General features: G+C 42.4%; 1 protein-coding gene across 2 annotated transcripts in view; it reads right to left on the reverse strand.

Moving 5' to 3' along the window:
• The window catches only part of ABCB4 (ATP binding cassette subfamily B member 4), a 74,528-nt gene that overhangs the window by 20,065 nt on the left and 34,540 nt on the right, over positions 1-19,923 (reverse strand). The window contains exons 15-21 of one of the 2 annotated variants that reach the window (XM_035020478.1): positions 15,990-16,151; positions 10,817-10,993; positions 8,171-8,317; positions 7,116-7,220; positions 5,194-5,271; positions 3,618-3,701; positions 2,153-2,356 (exon numbers count right to left, since the gene is read on the reverse strand). In XM_035020478.1, coding sequence (XP_034876369.1) covers positions 2,153-2,356; positions 3,618-3,701; positions 5,194-5,271; positions 7,116-7,220; positions 8,171-8,317; positions 10,817-10,993; positions 15,990-16,151 — 957 coding nt within the window. The remainder of the gene's footprint in view (positions 1-2,152; positions 2,357-3,617; positions 3,702-5,193; positions 5,272-7,115; positions 7,221-8,170; positions 8,318-10,816; positions 10,994-15,989; positions 16,152-19,923) is intronic. The other variant, XM_035020479.1, reaches the window with a different exon arrangement.

The following is a 19,923-nucleotide window of genomic DNA, read 5'->3' on the forward strand; positions in this document are numbered from 1 at the left end:
GGTGGCTCAGTTGGTTAAGCGACTGCCTTCGGCTCAGGTCATGATCCCAGGGTCCTGGGATCGAGTCCCACATCGGGCTCCCTGCTCGGTGGGGAGTCTGCTTCTCCCTCTCCCACTCCCCCTGCTTGTGTTCCTGCTCTCGCTGTCTCTGTCAAATAAAAATAAATAAAATCTTTAAAAAAAAATAATAAATAATAAAAAAAAATTAAAAAGCCTTATTAGGTTTAAGTGGCTATTAAAAATAATTTTGGTCACTCTGAGTTATTCTGATTCCTAGAATGAGAGTATTAGCCGGGAGGAACACGGGACATTATGTGATACAGGTTCCCATTTCATTCAAGGGTGAAGGGAGGACCAGGGAATTTGGGGATCTTCTTCAGTATCCCACACCATGACTAGCAAGACCAAGACTAATAATCCAAGGTGCTATGTTTCATTTGCCGTAAGCTCATTACTAACTGTCCTACTCCAGCCAAAATTCTGGTACCTTTCAGTGTTATTAGCCTTCTTTAATCTTAACTAGATTCAAGATTTTTTTTTTTCATATAACTGGTCTAAGCAAACGCGATCTTCACTCTATCTACTGACAGTTCTCCCTTCTGAAATGTGGAAGGACCACGGTTCGGGGAGAAAGGAAATAAAAACCAAAGTATTTTTTCAGCAGTTAGTTGTGTCAAATAGAAGACCAGGAAGTGATGCCCTCAATTACACACAGCCAGCAGCCAAGAGGATCTTCAAGCCCTATGAACACCCAGGGCTTCTCAAGTCCCAGAACCACGAAGTGGCCTACAGGCCTCTGGCTCTAAGGGGGGCAACGCGAGCTGCACGCCAGGAGTGAGCGGGGGACCAACACCAACACCACACTGCGGCTGATGTGGGTTAGGAGACCAGGGGAAATGGCTTCACTGGACATAACTGGCTTAGTGCAAACACGCTTGGGTGTAATTTTCATCTCACTCCTGACAGGACACACATCTGGAGCAAGTCACGGAACCTCTGAATGCCCTCTTCCATGTGCGGGGGCCCTCCTACCTGCCCCACCTCACATAACCATAGCGAAGGCTGGTTGCCCTCATGTGCGAAAGAGCTTTGTCTCATGTGGCGCTGCAGAAACTCTATCCCAATTTTTATCGCTGTCTGCTTCCTCTCCTAATGTGTCAATAAAGGATACTATTGACACAGGAAAAATATTCCTGGCCAGTTTATTTTTTAAAGATTTTCTTTACTTGACAGAGAGAGGCACAGCGAGAGAGGGAACACAAGCAGAGGAGTGGGAGAGGGAGAAGCAGGCTTCCTGCCGAGCAGGGAGCCCGATGTGGGACTCGATCCCAGGACCCTGGGATCATGACCTGAGCCAAGGCAGTCGCTTAACGACTGAGCCACCCAGGCGCCCCTCCTGGCCAGTAGTTTAAATAGTTAAATGCATGTACATGTAAATAAAATGTTTCTATGTAGATTTAGATATATTTCAATACATATGAAGAGACTACAGAGTCAAGAGCTTTGAAATCAAACCAGAACTTGAATCCCGGCCATGCCTTTACCTAGTTCCTCAAGTTCCTCATCTATAAAATTGGGATAACAGTAATAGCTGCCTCATGGGATTAGGTGAGGGTGTAATGAACTGGTGCATGTACTTAACACAATAGAGGGCACAGAGGAAGGCCCAAGTAAATGTTTGCCCAATTGCCACGATAGTTTGGAGCCAAAATCAAAGCACTTACTGCCATCTGGCGGCTACCCACCGTAATTGTAGAAATCACAGCCAAGAAGGAAAGAATGATCTCCCAAGTACCAGCAATTAAACGACTCACTTATAGTCTCTGCCCTAAGGACTCCTCATGTAACAGAAGGGTGATATTTGTCTCAACAATGACACTGGGCTATTAAGTGAAAGGTGAAATGTACTTCGGATATTCAGAAATTCTAAAAACCACACATAAAGTGCTGTTTGACAGGCTAAGAGCCTTCCACTAATTATCCCATCATCAAGTTACCGGCATTAAGATTACAGTAAATAGTCCATGCAGCGGTGACAGCTGTCAGCTATAGGGAGCACATTTAGTTATCCAAACATGCATTTTGGACGAAATCACCTAAAACACATGTCTAAAAACACTACTTATACTCACTGAAGCCTTATTTGACCCACCTTTCCAGCAGTCTCCAGTTCTTTTTTATCTCTTTTGGCATTTCCAGCCAACATTTTCATTTCAACGATTCCTGATACAGCAATGATGGGAACAACTGATAAAAGCAATAGGGTCAACTGCCAGCCATAGATAAAGGATATGATAATGCCAGTTCCAAGGTTAGCCGTGTTCTGTGCAATTAACGCCAACCTCATCCCAGTGGCCTGCAAGAGTAAAAGCAAAGGGGGAGAAGTGTTTTAAGTTGCAAATGCATAAGCTGCAGTCTGAGGCTTCCCGGTCAGGGAGGAGAGGGCTGTGGGCCCGGCTTACATTTGCTCCCTTTCCTTGCAGTCAACCCAAGACACCCGTGCCTCCCTTATGAGGCTTTGCATGTAGGTTTTTCTTTGCTCATGCCCTGCAGTTCTCATTCCTGGCCTGCCCACACCAATTCAGCCTTACAAAACCAGGTCAGCAGCTTGGGGAGAGGATGTGGGGCGCAGGTACTTTGGCACAAAGGCAACATTTAAAGAGAAAACGAACCCTAGTATACTCTGGTCATTTTAAGAACCCTTTGCTGCACATGGCTAAGAGGGAAATGTACACACCCCCAAGAGACCATCTGCTACAAAGTGCTTCTATCCTAAGAGACCATCCACCACGAAGCACACATGGAGCTGAATTACTGTTTGTAGGGCTCAGAAAAGGAGGGCAGGTGCACTGGGCGGTGTGGGTGACTCTCCCACCGCTTCTGATTCCGGCTTGGGTGGAAGCCAGCAGCTTCAAAGTAACAGCCCTCAGCTCCAAGGCTGGGGACCTCAGCCAAGGAGAGCACGGCTGTCCCCAGAGACAGTAAGCCACTGAGGCTTGGGCAGATGACCCCAAGTAGCCAAAAACTTAGATTTAAGGGAAGGTGGTGGTTTGTGGTTGAGGTGCGGGTGGGTGTTCCCTCACTGGACTGTTCCATTTGCGGCCGGCAGCCATCCCGTGGCCACGAGGCAAGGAGCATTAGGATGAAGCCCCCTCGGAGGACTCAAAGCCACTCAGGGCCACACACACACACAGGAAACTTGTGTCCTTCATGACATTTTTGAGTCAATGAATTAATCAAGCCTGAAGTCCAGCCTTCCTCTTAATGTTTAGGTCAGTTTGAGTTTTTCTGTCATTTGCAGCGGAAAGCAGCTTAACTGATGCAGCCTTGCTCTATGTTAATTCAAAACCACAATGAAGGGGCATCCGGGTGGCTCAGTTGGTTACAGTGTCTGACTCTTGATTTTGGCTCAGGTCATGATCTCAGGGTTGGGGATCAAGCCCAAGCGCCGTGGCTGGAGGGCTCAGAGTTCAGCGGGGAGTCTGCTTGTCCTTCTCCCTCTGCTCCCCCCCACCCCGGGGGCTTACTGACTCTCTCTCTCAAATGGATGAATAAAACCTAAAAACAAACAAACAAACAAAAACACATTAAAGAAAAATAGAATGAAGTCTACATACTCCTTGGACCTGGGAGGCATCCATTGCAAGTCTTGTACAAAGCACACCAGTACTATTTTTATGATCATCAAACCAGCTCATGTCCTGTGGCACAAAACACACCTTTAAATGAGCTCGAAATTAAAACAAGCAAAGAAAAGCAGATGAAACCTCCACAACCTTCAGTGCTGGAAATATCCACCCCTAACTTGGCCCTGGAGTTAGGGGAGAGGAGACCTGCAGTGCAGAGCCCTGGTCCCTGACATGAGCAGGCACCCTTGGGGTCCACTAGGACCCCGGCTCCACACTGCTCTGCTGGGGGCCAGGGGATGGGGTAGGGCTTCTCTAGATTGCAGCTGTGCTCACACCAGCTGCACCTGAGGTGGGGAGCACAGGTGGGCATGCCGTCACCGAATCCTTACAACATACACTATGGACACTTCCTCCCTGATGGGGTCATGACCGTCATAAAGGGGCTGGAGTTGTGCTCAACACAACTCTTGAAAATCTAGGCATGAGAAAATCAGCCCTAGTTTCTCACCGTGTTTTGTTTTTTTTTTAAACAAGAATTGAAAGGTGTATGTTAAAAATGATTTTAACTATAGGCTACTCATCCATAGCACCTTTAGTTTCATAGAAAGTAATTTTCCCTACCTAGCAATACTTAAAAGATACTGGAAAAAAGTTTGTAAACTCAGACCTGCCCAAAATAGGATAACTGTTATGGGCTCTTTTGTGAACATGAATATAATCAACTCCTGTCAAGGGCATAGGTAATATTCTGGCCCTCTCTTAAGCCTCCTCTATAAAAACAGAGAATTGAAATTTGCACATTTTCCCACATGTCCCACACTAGACTGTGGACTTCTCAATAGGGTAGATAATGCATTTTATAGTCCCAGCTACCAGTACACTGGTACATAGTTGGTAATGACTGAGTGAATTAACAAAGGAATTAATATGAAAACAGAGCTCAAATAAGACAAAACCAAAACAGTTACCAACATTTGGGAAAATTGTTAGCATAGTCAATCATGAATAGTACCGGTGGTGGGTATTGAGGAGGGCACATTCTACATGGAGCACTGGGTGTTATGCACAAACAATGAATCATGGAACACTTCATCTAAAACTAATGATGTAATGTATGGGGATTAACATAAGAATAAAAAATAAATAAATAAATGTTCATAGCCAAAAAAAAAAATCATGAATGGTACCTACCACCTTTTCCTTTGTTTAATGATATCCTGGAGTCTCAAATGCCTTGCTAGGGCCCGCATAGAATCCAGAGAAGAGCTACAGGTCCTTGAAATGACAGTATCCACATGCATAGACATCGTGGCAAAATAACCCCTCAAAGCTACCTAAACCAAGCCTACTCCCATGAGATCTCTGAGAAGACTGTGGATGTTCAAAGACCAGGACAGGATGTTCAAAGAACAGGACAGTGTGCTGGCTGCTGGCCAGTCCCTGCAGGAACGCATGGATGGGGCAGGCAGGTACAGATGTGAATTACAGCACACCCAGAACAATAGAAACAGGCTTCGAGTGAAAGAAATCCGGAGAGAAGGCATTCTCCAGTGCGCACACCTACCTGTCTTAGCATTGCTCTAAACGCCAACGAGCGAAGCCTGGTAGTGAGGATCTCCCCAGCTTTCCCAAACGTGAAGCCCTGGTTGAGGGGGGAGGAAAAGCTATTGTTCCTTTTTGATCATTAGTATTCTGACCGAAGCAGGTATATTCACATTTTTACATTACTTACATATTAATCTGCTATTCAGGTAAAACAAGTCTATGACCAAACACCAATTCGAAGTCCCAACTTCAAATTCATGTACTACCCGATCATTAGCATGCAGAAAGAATCCTAACACCAGAAACCTGACAAAAGTCCAGTTCTGGCTTTGAAAACATTCTAAATCTATTTCCTTTTCCAAACTTTCAAGGACAACATCTCAGTAAGAACAATACCATACATAATTACAACTCTTAGTGTGTTCCTGATACTTCAGGCAGTTGAAAGCAGAAGTAACATAACTCTCTGCAGGGATACATTTTGGCTCCTGTAGTGGAGAGGGGAGGGCAGAAGGAAGGAGGATGCCTGTAGTAGCAAGTTCCAAATGGGTTTGCTGGCTCTCTGTCACAGCTCCACCTACTCTCAGATTGGGGAACAACTATTCTTTATCCCCAAGCATTCCTGCCAGAAAATTTCCCTCTTTCTAAGCTATACCATGTTCCAACTGAAGAGCAACCCAGATGTCCACAGCTGGGCCTGCTTCCACGGCCCCTGGGATGGGCGAGAACCTCCAGGCACACTGAGTGTTGGTGTAGGTATGGAGAGTGTGTTCTGGGGAGGACACATGAGGAGTCTTTATGAAGCCAGGAGGATGGGTGCTCAGAGCCTGGGGAGGTGTCAGCCCCAGGTGTCCGAGACTGGCCTGACGCCTCTGGTCTCCTCCTTCCTTGGCGGGCACATCGCTCAAGGACTGTGTGGGCACCGCCGTCTTATGTGTCATCCCACTGTTGTCCCAGCCTCCAAAACACATTTATAAATCCAGCTCCACTCCCTAAATACACCAAGACCTGGGGCTGGACTGCAGCCCTGAGCTACTACTAGTGAGGCAACGATTTCTGAATAAAATGCTTGCCTTGCTTTTCCCATCGGTCCAACGACAGAAGACAAGCACGCTGGATGGGGCTAAGAAAGCTCATTTTGCTGACACAATGGACTGTGTTAGAAAGGTCCACGTGGTGCTGAGGTACAGAGACAGAAGAAATGTACTAGGAGTCTAGGTTGAAGAGGACAAACAGAGCAGGGCTGACTAGTTCCCTCTGGCCAGGGCCACAGTGTCTAAATGCAAGAGGACACATGTTTTTTCATAGAGTTCATCCATCAAGGAGGAAGAAATCAGAGCAGTTACTTTATATTGTACACAGAGTCACAACAGAAAATACTGTTGTACTGACTTTTTTTTCTGGTTTATCATGAGTTTAACTGGAACTTATGTTCTCCTATGAATTCAAGTCTCTTTTTTTCCTTTGTAATCAATGTTTGCTGTGGGCAAACCTGGAATGTAATAGAATTTAGCACACAGGGAAGTCACAAATCCTTCCGCGTAAGGACACTGCTCTCTGAAAGAGCCTCACACACTGCATTTACAATTCATTTTTTTAAGCTTTTTATTTATTTGTCAGAGAGAGAGACAGAGAGAGAGCACAAGCAGGGGGAGCGGCAAGCAGAGGGAGAAGCAGACTCCCGACTAAGCAGGGAGCCCTGTGCAGGACGCGATCCCAGGACCCCGGGATCATGACCTGAGCCGAAGGCAGATGCTTAACCATCTGAGCCACCCAGGTGTCCCTGCAATTCATTTCAATCTAAGATTTGGAAGCTCCATTAGGTTTTGATTAACTGACAATTACTGTGTATTAATAGGTAATGAAAATCTAGCTAAAAGATAATTTATATTGTCTAACAGAATGTAGACTTGATGAGAAGATGAAATCATAGGTACCTACCTGAAGGAAGAAAGTAAAAAAGGAAATAATTCCCAGACCTAAAAAAAGCAATGAGAACATGTTGCATTTCTGCTGCTTCACTTCATCATCCCCTGGTCCAAAAACCTACAAAAGAACATTTAAAATGCCTATTTGGATTACAAGATCCTCTTCACTCTTGCCATAAAAAAAATGACTTGAGCGTCACAGTTGAAACATGAGGCTTTGAACGTGTGTGTGTGAGGGGCGGGGGGTTATTGTAATATATCTACAACAAAAAATTTACCATTGTAACCATTTTTAAGTATCCAATGCAGTGGCATGAGGTTCATTCACAATGTGGTGCAACCTTCACCACTACCCACATCCAGAACTTTCACATCGTTTCTGGTAAGTTCCTACAAATATCCCCCACTGAAGTTAACAACTGGATAGTCTGAGTCTTCTAGGTCTCTGACTCCCCAGGCCTTGGAAGGATTGCTCAAGCAATGATGTACTTGCTATTGTTTTTTGAATACTTACTTCAAAGCAGACACTCTTAAACGCTTCACCTTAGAGTCATCTATATAATCTCCTTCCATCCTCAGCCATCCTGTGAGTACGTTTATTTTAGAGATGAAGGAACTGAGGCACAAGGAGGGACAGCATCTAGCCCAAGTTCTGCACAGCTGGCAAGTGGCGGTCCAGCCTGTGCCGAGCACCTGGCCGCTCAGAGGCTGTGACTTGAGCCTGTCCTTCCTTCACCCGCCCCCCACCCCGCCCCCAGCCACGCTGTGAGCATGCATCTCGTCTCCACAGGTGGGAAGGGGATGACTGCCTGACCCCAGTTTCACCCCAATGAAGAGACATAAGGAAAGGCCTCCATCAGTGATTTTGACTTATAATATCATTAATATCCTAACTTGGAATGGGTTGAAAGGCTACTTTTTCTTTTGCCTCACAGCTTTCCTCAGAAGGGAATTTAAAACTTCGGCGTACTTTAATCTGAGGCTACTTTACTCCAAAATGGACCCAGTGGTGAGGCTGGGATGAGAACGGATTTAATTCAAGCTGCTAAGCGATGTCTGCAAACTTACCGCTACCATTTCTGAGAATATGATGGAGAACGCCGGCTGCAGAGCCCCGTTAGCAACGGCGCACAACGTGCCGACCACAAAGTATGGCCATTCCGTCTCATTCAATTTCAAGACCTTCAGAAAAGACACTGGCGGCACATTTTCTTCCTAGAGCACACACACACATGCACACAAATATACACGTATCAGGGCCAACTGGTGATGACACAACAGTTACCAGAGTGTGTAGACAAAGACAGCATTGCCCTCAAGGAACTTGCAGACAAGGCGCAGAGAAGGACGCATCCACATCCAACTACTGAAGTGAGACATCCTGTTATAAAATCCTAACACTGGCGACTGATGACTCGGCGTAAGCTGAGGGAGAGCTGTTCACCTGAGAAGCAGTCTCCATGGTGTCATCGGCCCATCTCTGTTCCAGCTTCAGCAGAGGGAGGCAAGGCAGGACAAAACGCTCTGGGATTTAGGTCCCAACTCCACTCAGGGATGATGTTGGGGTCAAAGGAGACAATACCCATGAACAGATGGATAAAGGTCCTTACAAATGTGGGACACCATAAGTAACCTGAGAACACGGGCCTGGCCTCCTCACCCCCAGAACCCCATCCAGTGCTGCCTTTTTCTGGGACATGGTCTTCTCTCACAAAATCAACTTAATTATGCCCATTTTCTTTTATCACTGTTCCTTGGCAGGCTTCTCCTATTTCAAAGCTTAGCTCGTTTTGTAATTTTTTTTCTTATGTATTTACATGCCTCCTTTTATGAGTTTTGTTCTTAAAGGTGAAGCGTGTATGTCTTTATATCCCTAGAAACTATCCCAATACCTGGCACATACCAGATTCTCAGCAAATGTCAAACTCAATGCCTTCTCAAACATGAAGGATTTAAGTCACATAAACTACCTCTATAGTCAGAATATTCTCCTTTAGAATTAAACTAGATACAAAAAGTGCCTATGGAATCCCATAGCTTTACGGTCATTTACAGAGATCATGTTTGGGTCTCTATGAAACAGAGAACATAGCAGTAGGTTCCTCTCAGCTCTCTTTTTTCAAGCCACCCATTTTCTTTGTATATTCTCCTCTTCTCTTTTCTTTGTATTTTCCTTGTATTTTCTTTTCTTGTTTTTTATTTCTTTTCTTTCATTTCTTTTGTTTCTTTTCTTTCATTTTATTTTATTCCCTAGTTAGCGTTATCTTTAAGTCCTAGTCTCCAGCCTGATAAATGAGCGTTTTCCTCAGACTACTCTCTTCAACACACACAAACAGGTCTCCCCAGGTCCCTCTCATCAGGCTTAATTCCTCCCTCTCCTTGGGCACGTTGTCAAACCCCCTCTGATGGTACTTGGGACAATCTTATTGATTGTGGCATTTTCTGCCTCCCCCTCTTCTCTGTGCAATTCTTCAAGAGAAGTGGTCCTCTCAAATGCCAGACTCTAAAGACTTAGCAGCATAGCTCTGAAGATAAACGAGAAAATAAAAAGTGGATACTTCCACGGCCAAAAGGGGAGTAGGTTGGAATTCTTTATCTTAAGATAAAGTAACTTCAAAATAGTGTAACTATTACTCTTCTTTCCATAAATATACCAAGATTAAGACCTCTAAGAGAGCCCTTGTAATTTCTGCAGTAAATAATATTGTGGGCAGAGAAAAACAGAAGCAATCAACTCTCAGCAGGATTAGTTTCTTCAGGCCAACACAGGAGTAAAAATAAACCACATTTATCAAGTAACATCCAAATGTATTTTCAATTTCTTGAAATAAGAAAATACCTTTTCTTAGAATGGATTCCCTCACGATGATAAAAGTTTCTATTAACTTGAATTAATGATACCACAAGTCTTCAGATGGAAAGTGTTAAAGAACATACAATTTTGCTATTTTTGGACATTCTGCCCTTCTTCTTAGTAAGAGAATTCCAATCTAATTCAGAGTGGCAATGCGTAGAGTAAAAAGATTAGATTTTTTTTTTATCTTCCCTGTAGCTAGGTATGGCCATGGGATTAAGTTATGGCCAGTGACATGTAAGTAAAAGTACTGTCTGGAACTTCTGGAACATCTTTGTTTCTTCCTGCTGCTTGGACTGTGGATGTTATGGCTGGAGCTTCAGGAGCCCTTTTAGATCCTTGAGGATGGAGGTCACAAGCAAGCATAGTGAAGATAAGAATGAAAGGAGCCTGAATCCAAGGGAACTGTGGAGACACCACCACGCCAGCCTCGGGGTTCTTACCACTAAGGCTTTCTTAGGTGAAAGAGAAATGAAAACTCTTAATCTGTTTAAACTGATGTTATTCTGGCTTTTCAGCATAGACCATCAGAGGTAATCCTTCCTAACAGAATGCAAATATCAGGGCCTTTTACTGTAGCTTTATCTCTGGATCTCAAAGATGAATGGCATGTCTACCTTTAAGCATCTAATCACAAAGACTATGTTTCTGGATCTATTCCTCCCCCACCTCCAGAAATCCACTTTTAATTGGAATTGATTTTAATTCATTGTCAACTGCATTTAAAAGTTGAAATTTCCTTTTTTCCAGGAAGGGTGTCATTCAGAGTAGGAATCGTCTGTGTCTGCAATATATTTGCAAATGTAAGAATTTCAACAGCAAAACTTTACCATAAAAGATTTAAGTGAAAAACAACTTACGAGTTCTTTGGTTTCCACATCAAGGCCATTCTGAGACTTCCGTGAATTCCTAAGGCTTTTATGAGTAGAATTCCTAAATATGCGAGATTTCCAGCCACTTGGAGCCATATCCCCCGCAGCCTTTTCATTATTTAGTTCAAGGTCAAATTCTCCTGAGTGGATCTGGTTTCCTGATGTCTGAAAGAAGAAAATGTTAAGTTGTGCACGTGTGTGTCTCCAGATGGGTATAACCTCCAAGTTTAGACCCATAAAGCCATTTTGAATATCACATGGGCCACGGCTTGTCTTGTCGATGCCCTAACAGCTTCTCAATCAAGATTATCTCGAACACTGTGAAGAAGTGTTTCAACACAGAAAAGCTGTGTTAAAGGTTAAAAAGGACAAAAAGGTTAAATTTCATTTGAACCATATAAAAATTGGAGAATAAAAGTAGTTCCTAAAAATTAAAAGGCAAATTTTCCATCATCTAGCAGGTACGTAGGAATTTTCTCTGCACTTGGGAATGCAGGAAACAAGTCATGACCACCACCAGAGGGAAGAAGAATAAATAGAAGTATTACTGAGGGCTCATTTTTAAAGCTACAACCAAGGAAAAGCTGGTCACTCCCCATGGGAGGCAATTAAACTGCTTTCCTTGACTGGCCGAGTGCATTCATTTTCTTCCTTGTATCCTGCTCAGACTCACCTCACCCCAGGTGACCCCTCTTGCAGGCTAAGCCTCATTGCCTGCATTGGGATCAATTCTCTCCTTAAAGAGGCCAGGGGAAGGGTAATTTTCCAACCTCTGGCTTAATGCCTGGTGAGGAACATCAAGCCAATGATGCTGGACTCTAACTTTGAGTCTAAACCTCTTAATGGTTTATCCAGGACCTGAGTTACTGTAGTATTGTCATGTTTTTGCTCCTCTTCTTCAGGTCCGCTGCTCCTACAGCAGCCTTTCCAGAGCTCTGTGTATTATCCGATCCTAGCTTTTCAGCTGTGCTTTCAATACCCGACAAAACATCTCTCATGTGCCTTGAGCCACACTGCAGTGATATGTTCTGGGTGGTGGACTTCCCTGCTTGCTTCTCACTGGAACTGTTTCATACCATCTCCCAACCCAACCCAACCTAAAGCCTTAGTCTTCTAACTGATCCCTGCATCCTCACTTCCATCCATTCCCACACCGCTACCAGATTCATTTTCCTAAAGGACAGTTCTGCTCAAATCACATCCCAGCTCAAAAAATCTTCCACAGGTCCCCACCGCACGCTCAAGCCTGGCTCCCCCAAATTCTAGCTCATGGCAAGTCAAACTGGACTACGTTTTTGAACACCTTTTCTTCTCCTCCTTGTCATCTCCATGCTATCAAAGGGTGTCTCAACGGACAGTTCTTCCAGTAAGCCCGCTATGATTTTAGCCTTCTGTGACCAAATGAACAATCCCTTCCTCTCTCCCATAATATTTTTTTTCTGTGCCTTACCTAAAGCCCTCACTTGGTGGGTGCTGCGGTCACTGAGTTCCAAAATCAAGATGGCCACTTTAACAGGTGATGAAAAGTATTTATTTAAAACCAATAGCCCTTATTTCTTACACCTGAATATACCTCAGCAGCTGGTTCAAATATTTAATTATAAAAAGTAAAACAAATGTTGAAAGAAAATATGGGTGAATATCCTAAGAACAGCTCCACATCCTGAACACATGAAGGGAAAAAATGATAATATAATTACATACGATTTTAAAGCTTTTTTTTATGGTAGCCAAACAAACTGCAAAGCAAAATTAAAAGAACAAAGCAGGGGGGCACCAGGGTGGCTCAGTTAAGCGTCTGGCTCTTGATTTCTGCTCGGGTCATGATCTCAGGGTCTGGGATAGAATCTGTGACAGGTTCCGCGCTCAGTGGGGAGTCTGAGATTCTCCCTCTCCCTCTGCCCTCACAGGTGCTTTCTCTCTCCCCCTTCCCTCTTAAAAAAAAAAAGAGAGAGAAAAGCAGGAAAAATATCTCCAATACATGCAAGAGTATATTTCCTTTTTATGCAAGTTCTTATAAGTCAATATCAGGAACAACCCAAGAGAAAAATGTCCTAAAATAGGAACATATGCTTTAACAGAGGAAAAAATACAAATGGCCAATGAACACGTGAAAAGATGGTCAATCTCATGAATAATAAAGAAATCTGGAAATACTGTTTAGCTCTTTTTAGGCTAGTAAAGATGAAAAATAAATACCAAGTGGCTGTTAGTGCCTATCAACAGGGGTTTGGATTATGAGAATCTCTCAAATTTCTAAGATAGTCATGTTTGAGGTTTTTTTTTTTTTAATGCTTGGATTTTTAAAAATAAGAATGCCTGACATTTATAATCAGGAAAAAATTAAAATACATTTGAAAGCAACAACCAAGAGCCACCAGTCTACCTAATGACAAAGCAAGGACCTTTCTACTTGGAAACAAAAGTGAGACAAGGTTTTTTGACTCTAGGTTGGTTGGTCTTTGGAACTGGAAGAAAAAGCAGCACATTGGCATGAGCATTTAGTGAACACCCAGGCTCCCTGTGGCTCTTTCCTCCAACTCTGCACCAGCACCAACAACCCAGAAGTGGGAAATGTGAGTGCCAAGGTGGAGAAGTTCAAGGGGACTAAGAATCATAGAATTTGCCAGAGCTGGTGGAAACATGAGTGCTCATCTTGAGCTGAACAAGCGAGGACTTGCTGAAACCACGGCTTAGTTGGTGACAAGCCTCATCTATCACAGGACACTGTTCAATCTTCAATTGAATGACTTTTCCTAGGAAAGAAAGGCTATGGAATACGAAATAGAAGGTCAGAGCTGTCCTTATCCCCCTTGGCGGCCTCCCAGCCTAAGTGCCCGTGGGAATGGAAGGTCATTCTTTACGGGGCACGGAAGCTGCCAGGCAGGAGAGAATATGGTTACCTCATTGGAGGATCGAACAGGTCTTCATAGGCAAAACCACGCAGCCGTAGGAACCATTAATAAAATGAAAACGAAAACTGCAGTAAAGGAACATTATACTTATTTTTTTAAACGAGGGAAATGATAAAGACCCTGTGATGGCTAGGCCATATAGAAGCAATTAGTAAAAACACTATAATTACTTCCCTCCTCCCGGAAAACATTCTCTGGTAAATTGAAGCAAGAGTTACAAGATTTTCCATCGTTTCATGTGGTAGTTTCACTTTGGGGACTTTGAAAATTTCAGTAACTAATTATTTATCATGCATCTATTTTGTGTCGGATGCTTTTTAAAAAAAAAAAAGTTTATTAAAACATTTCACATACCATAAAATTAACCCTTTTAAAGTGTTTTTTTTTTTTTTTTTTGAAAGCATATTCAGATGCTTATTTCTTCACCTTATAACAAGCTTGCATGGTAGATTTAGTGTTTTAAATGTGGACACTAAGGCTTAGAGAAGTTACTTGTCAGAAAACAAAGCCAAGTTTTGACTCAACTTTTTTGGAACCATGTTTCCAAGGGGTAACAGAAGTATTCCCTGCTTTTCTTGAAAGTTCACGTTATGCAGCTTCACTTTTACGAAAAACCTACATTAGTACCTATTTTCACTAACCAAAAGAAATCTGAAGAGGATTTTCGGTCTTATGAAAAAAAGGCGAAGAGTGAAAATAGCTTTCAGCCTTGGTTCGGCCGCCAGAGAGGGCCAAGCTCCTTCCCAGACGACACTCAGCATCTCAGCACTTGGTGGCCAGAGCTTTGCGCTGTGTCTCTGAGCCTCTGTGCTTTATGTCGATTTGTTTTGTGTACCCATTAGCAAAATCTGTCCTAAGGTATCAGAAAAGCCCAAGAGAGGTTATTTTTTGGGTCTGGGAATGCTCACAGTTTTTTTCCATGTAAATTAATGGTAATTTCTCCTTTGCTTTACACCATTTTGGCTTATGAAAGGTTTTATAGGAGCATTCTACTTTTGGATAGCAGAGGAAACATATTTAGAATAGAGGAATAGGGGTGCCTGGTTGGCTCAGTTAAGTGTATGACCCTTGATTTCAGCTCAGGTCATGATCTCAGGGTCGTGAGATTGAGCCCGCGTGGGGCTCTGTGCTCAGCGGGGAGTCTGCTGGAGATTCTCTGCCCCTTCCTTTGTCCCCCCCCCACACGCTCGTGCTTGTACATGCACACTTTCTCTCTCTCTCCCTCAAATAAATAAATAAAATCTTAGAGAAATACTGGAAATAAACCAAGTGTCCAACTTTAGAGAAATGACTAAGCAATTTATTACACATTAATATAATGGACTGCTGAATACCCATTAAAATGTTACCATCTGGGGTGCCTGGGTGGCTCAGTCGTTAAGCATCTGCCTTTGGCTCAGGTCATGATCTCAGGGTCCTGGGATCGAGCCTCACATTGGGCTCCCTGCTCAGCGGGAAGCCTGTTTCTCCCTCTCCCGCTCCCCCTGCTTATGTTCCCTCTCTTGCTGTCTCTATCAAATAAATAAATAAATAAATCTTTTAGAAAATGAAATAAAATGTTAACATCTGGATGATATATCTGAAATATTACGGAAAAAACAAAATACCCATGTACATAATAGTTATATTTATAGATATATATACATTTGCTTTGATATAAGAATCATGTTTATAGAAAAAATATTTCTAGGTTAATTATTCTGTAAAGTTGCACAAGTAAGCATTATACAATAGTAATACAAACCAATAATTATCAATAGTACCTGTTTTAGGAACTAGAGTGAATGATTTTTTTAAAAAGACCACACTATTCACTTCCTAAAGTCATGACTCCTATTGCTGGTTTTGTTAGGATCATCTAAAAAGCGTTTTAAAATCACACAGGACCTCCTCCAACTGCTGGAGATCCTGGCATTGCCCTCTTCCTCCTGCCACTTCTCTGATGGTCCTTAATCTCATGGTGGAAAGGACCTGCTAGCTTGAACACATTCCTCGGGGCAATTAAGGATCTCTGTCCTGAGGAATAAATTCGAAATGTTTTTGACGTCTTCCTTTACTTCCCTCCTCCCTCACTTTTTTCTCTTTCAGGATTCTTTGGCTGATTCTGAATTCAAGTCTCAGATGCACATTTTCGGTATCTTCCAGAAGTTTTCTATTTCTCAGCATGGCATTAGCTGCCTGATGTTTTAATAATATAAAGAACACTCTACTGAGAAGCCGAAAACAAAATCCTGGGGCGCACATACCTGCATGTTAACAAGCCTGAAGTACACGCCCTCCTTTTTCATCAGCTCCCGGTGGCTTCCTTGCTCCACAATGACACCATCCTCAAACCCGGCGATTACGTCTGCGTTTCGGATAGTGGACAGTCGATGGGCTATCACAATGGTGGTCCGGCCTTCTCTGGCCTGAACGGAGGACGGATGAGATGCAGCAGTGTTACTAGGTGCATGCATGGGTCAGCACGTGGATGCACGTGTTTGCAGCTGATGAGAGCAGCTTCCCCTGTGGGACAGAGACGCTCATCTATGGAAGGCTAAGGTGAGGCTTGAGTTCTGGACCAGAAAGGAGGCCAACCTCTCCAGTACGAGGATGGATAATTTGGGAGGCTCACGGTGGTGGAGGCTTACGCAAGAAAACCAAGAGAAGGTCTGACCCTTCTCTAGTGTTTTCATACTTGTCTGAGGAGCCTTCCTTGCCAGTTATATGGCAGGTTAGAGCTTCAGAAGTGACCTGTTAGCAGAATTGTTGTCAAGTGCAGCCTTCTCCGGGGCACTCCTGTAGGGTTTCTTTAGAGGAGCCTGATTTCAGCTGTAATTCTGATGGGCTGCATGCAGGCAGTTCAGATGAAAATGTACTTGGGGATCAGGATGGTTTAAATAATAGATCAGGGACCATCTGCATCACTACCTCTGGAGTGGGGCCAATACGTTTGTTTTTTAACAAGTGCCCCAGGTGAGTTTTATGCCTGCTAAAATCTACAAATCACCCCGTTAAGTAGTTCTGTGAACTCACATGTTAGCTTGGTGGGTTTATCAATGGGCATTTAAACCCTGGAAAATGCTCATCAAATTATTCATACCATTAATAAAGGTTATTCCTTTTGATATTCAATGGCTCTCTTAGGCTATAGCTTCTTAAGAGCACTCCTATTCCAAGGCAATAAAATAATGTCATTAGGATGGTTATTAGAGGAGAGCTTAATTCACCTAAGTAGTTAAAAATGCAAATTAAAAATGACAGCTAGGATTCATAATAGCCAAAAAGTGGGAACAATCCACATGTTCATCAGTTAATCAAGGGATTAAACAAAATGAAGTACATCCATGCAATGGAATAAAAAGGAATGACATTCTCATGCATGCTTGAATATGGATGGACTTTGAAAACATTACACTAAATGAAAGAAACCGGTTACAGAAGACCATGCATTGTATGATTCCATTTATATGAAATTTCCAAAATAGGCAAACCCATAGAGACAGAAGGTAGATTAGTGATTGTCAAGGGCTGGGATGAGCATGGAATGGGGAGTGACCTGATAATGGGTACAAGGTTTCCTTTGGGAATGATGAAAATCTTCTGCAATTAGACAGCAGTAATTGTTGCAAAATCTTGTGAATATACTAAAAATCAGTGAATTGTACATTTCAAAAGGGTGAACTTCACAGTATATGAATTATATCCCAATTTTTTTTTTAACAAAGAGCAGCCATGAAATTTCTGAGAAAGAAGTTAGCGAGAGGGGAAAACCTCCAACAGATATTACACATAAAATGCTACTCAAAATAGGAATTACAATAGTAAAATCCAGGGGAAGCTATCAATGAATAGGCAACTTGATCAATAAACTAAAATAGAGAGTCCAGAAATAGACATAAAACATTTAAGAATTAGTATATGATAAATATGGCATTGTCTACCAGTAGGGAAAAGGGTAGATTGTACAGTAAGTGGTATGGAGCCAACTGTGTAGCGACTTGGAAAAAAATAATGTGGTCTTTCTCCGTCAGTCCTTACACTAACATTACCATCATCAACTGTGTTTAAATAAGTATAAAAGAGTTAAACCACAGAAAAAGACAGAGACTAGAGCATTGCTCTATTGGATAACATCTCAGACTTTCAATTTTTAATACCCAGGCCCCAAGGAAGCATTCATAAATACCCACCGATGTGAAAGCTGCATGGCTTGGTCCATGTATGGTAAGGCACGTAGGAAATAATTTGATCATTCTAATCATACTCGTGATACTAATAGTGATGAGTAAATTGTTAACAGTGACTATATTAACATTATGATAATCATAGGTTGATACTACGTCAACATTAAAAAAAAGCCCAGAGGAATTACAGTTAGACTTGTGAGTAAATGATTGGTGTGCAGGAGAAACAAAGGATGTATTGGTGAATTTAAAAGTTAGCAACTGTCACCCTTGACGAAGAAATTCTGGCAAGAGTAGATATTTGAAACGAAGAGGGTTTTTTTGTTTTGTTTTTGTTTTTGTTTTTTTTAGAACTCGCCAATGTTCCAATGATGAAAAAATATTGGCAAATAAATATCCTAGATTCAAGGACACCAACTGTTAAGAAATGTGGATCTTCTGCAAATGTTGGATGTGCAGGGATAAAAGGCCGGTCCAAACAAAGGGAGTACTAATCCATTAGCCTTTCTGGAACCTCTGAGGGAAAGGGGCAGGGGGGGAGTATAAAATGAAACCTTTGGAATCATTTGATAAAATTACATGGAGGCTAGTTTTATTTTTCTCTTGCCCCTCCAGTATGGTAACACTGTGAGTAGGAGAGTCATGTAGGTATGAGACTTTTTTTTTTTTTAAAGATTTTATTTATTTATTTGAGAGAGAGAATGAGAGAGAGAGAGCACATGAGAGGGGGGAGGGTCAGAGGGAGAAGCAGACTCCCCGCCGAGCAGGGAGCCCGATGCGGGACTCGATCCAGGGACTCCAGGATCATGACCTGAGCCGAAGGCAGTCGCTTAACCAACTGAGCCACCCAGGTGCCCCTATACTGTGGATTTTTTTTTTTAAGATTTTATTTATTTATTTGACAGAGAGAGACACAGTGAGAGAGGGAACACAAACGGGGAGTGGGAGAGGGAGAAGGTTTCCCGCGGAGTAGGGACCCCAATTCCGGGCTTGATCCCAGGACCCTGGGATCATGACCTGAGCTGAAGGCAGATGCTTAACAACTGAGCCACCCAGGCGCCCCTACTGTGGATATTTTTAATGACTATGTTAGTTTTCCTATTTTTTAATGGCTGTATATTATACTGCATGTACACTTGTGTGTATATATATCATTATGTAAGAAATCATCTTAATGCTGATTGACATTATGTATTAATAATTTCAACAACATAATCTACTGATGAACATTTAAATTGCTTCTTCCTGTTACTGTTTATAATGTTTCAGTAAGCATATTTATACACTTCTCTGAATATTCCCTGAAGATAAAGTCCAAGAAGTGGAATTGTTATATCAAAGGCAATGTGAGTGCCTGTTTTAATTTGACAGTTTTTAATCAAAAAACACTGCAATTCTGTAAAATGTAAAAAAACCATGATCCATCACAATTTTAGTAAACATTTTGTTGAAGTTTCAGTGATTTTTTTTCTATGAATATATCTTTTAACATTGCTGAGATTAAATAGTTTGCAAGAATATATTCTGAAAGTAACAATGTTTCCCACTCTGTAGACAGATTCTGAGAATGAAACAAGTGCTAAAACCTAGACTATAATTCCTGGGCCCTGGGCTTCTCACCGGTCAATTAGCAGAGAGACATGCAGCGAGCAGCCCCCCATACTCTGGAAACAGGCAGGGTGACAAGGAAGAGCTATGGGCTGCTGTCCTTCTGAGCCAATAGGAATTTGGTTCTCCCTCTTTTTTCACATGATGTGAGTGAATGATCCTGCAGAATTTTAATGGTCTAAAGCTATCGAATAAATCTAATTATTTTATAATTGTAACTGGGCTTACTTAGAAGAGTCTCATTCGGTACAAATGAGTAAAAACAACTATAGTTGATCCTTGAACACTTAAGGGGTAGGGGTGCCTACCCCACCCACGCCCCCACCCCGCAGTCGAAAATCTGTGTATAACTTTTTTTTTTAAAAGATTTTATTTATTTATTTGAGAGAGAGAATGAGACAGAGAG

This window comes from Mirounga leonina, unplaced genomic scaffold (genome assembly GCF_011800145.1).
Source record: "Mirounga leonina isolate KUSES-001 unplaced genomic scaffold, KU_Mleo_1.0 Mir_174, whole genome shotgun sequence".
NCBI lineage: Eukaryota > Metazoa > Chordata > Mammalia > Carnivora > Phocidae > Mirounga > Mirounga leonina.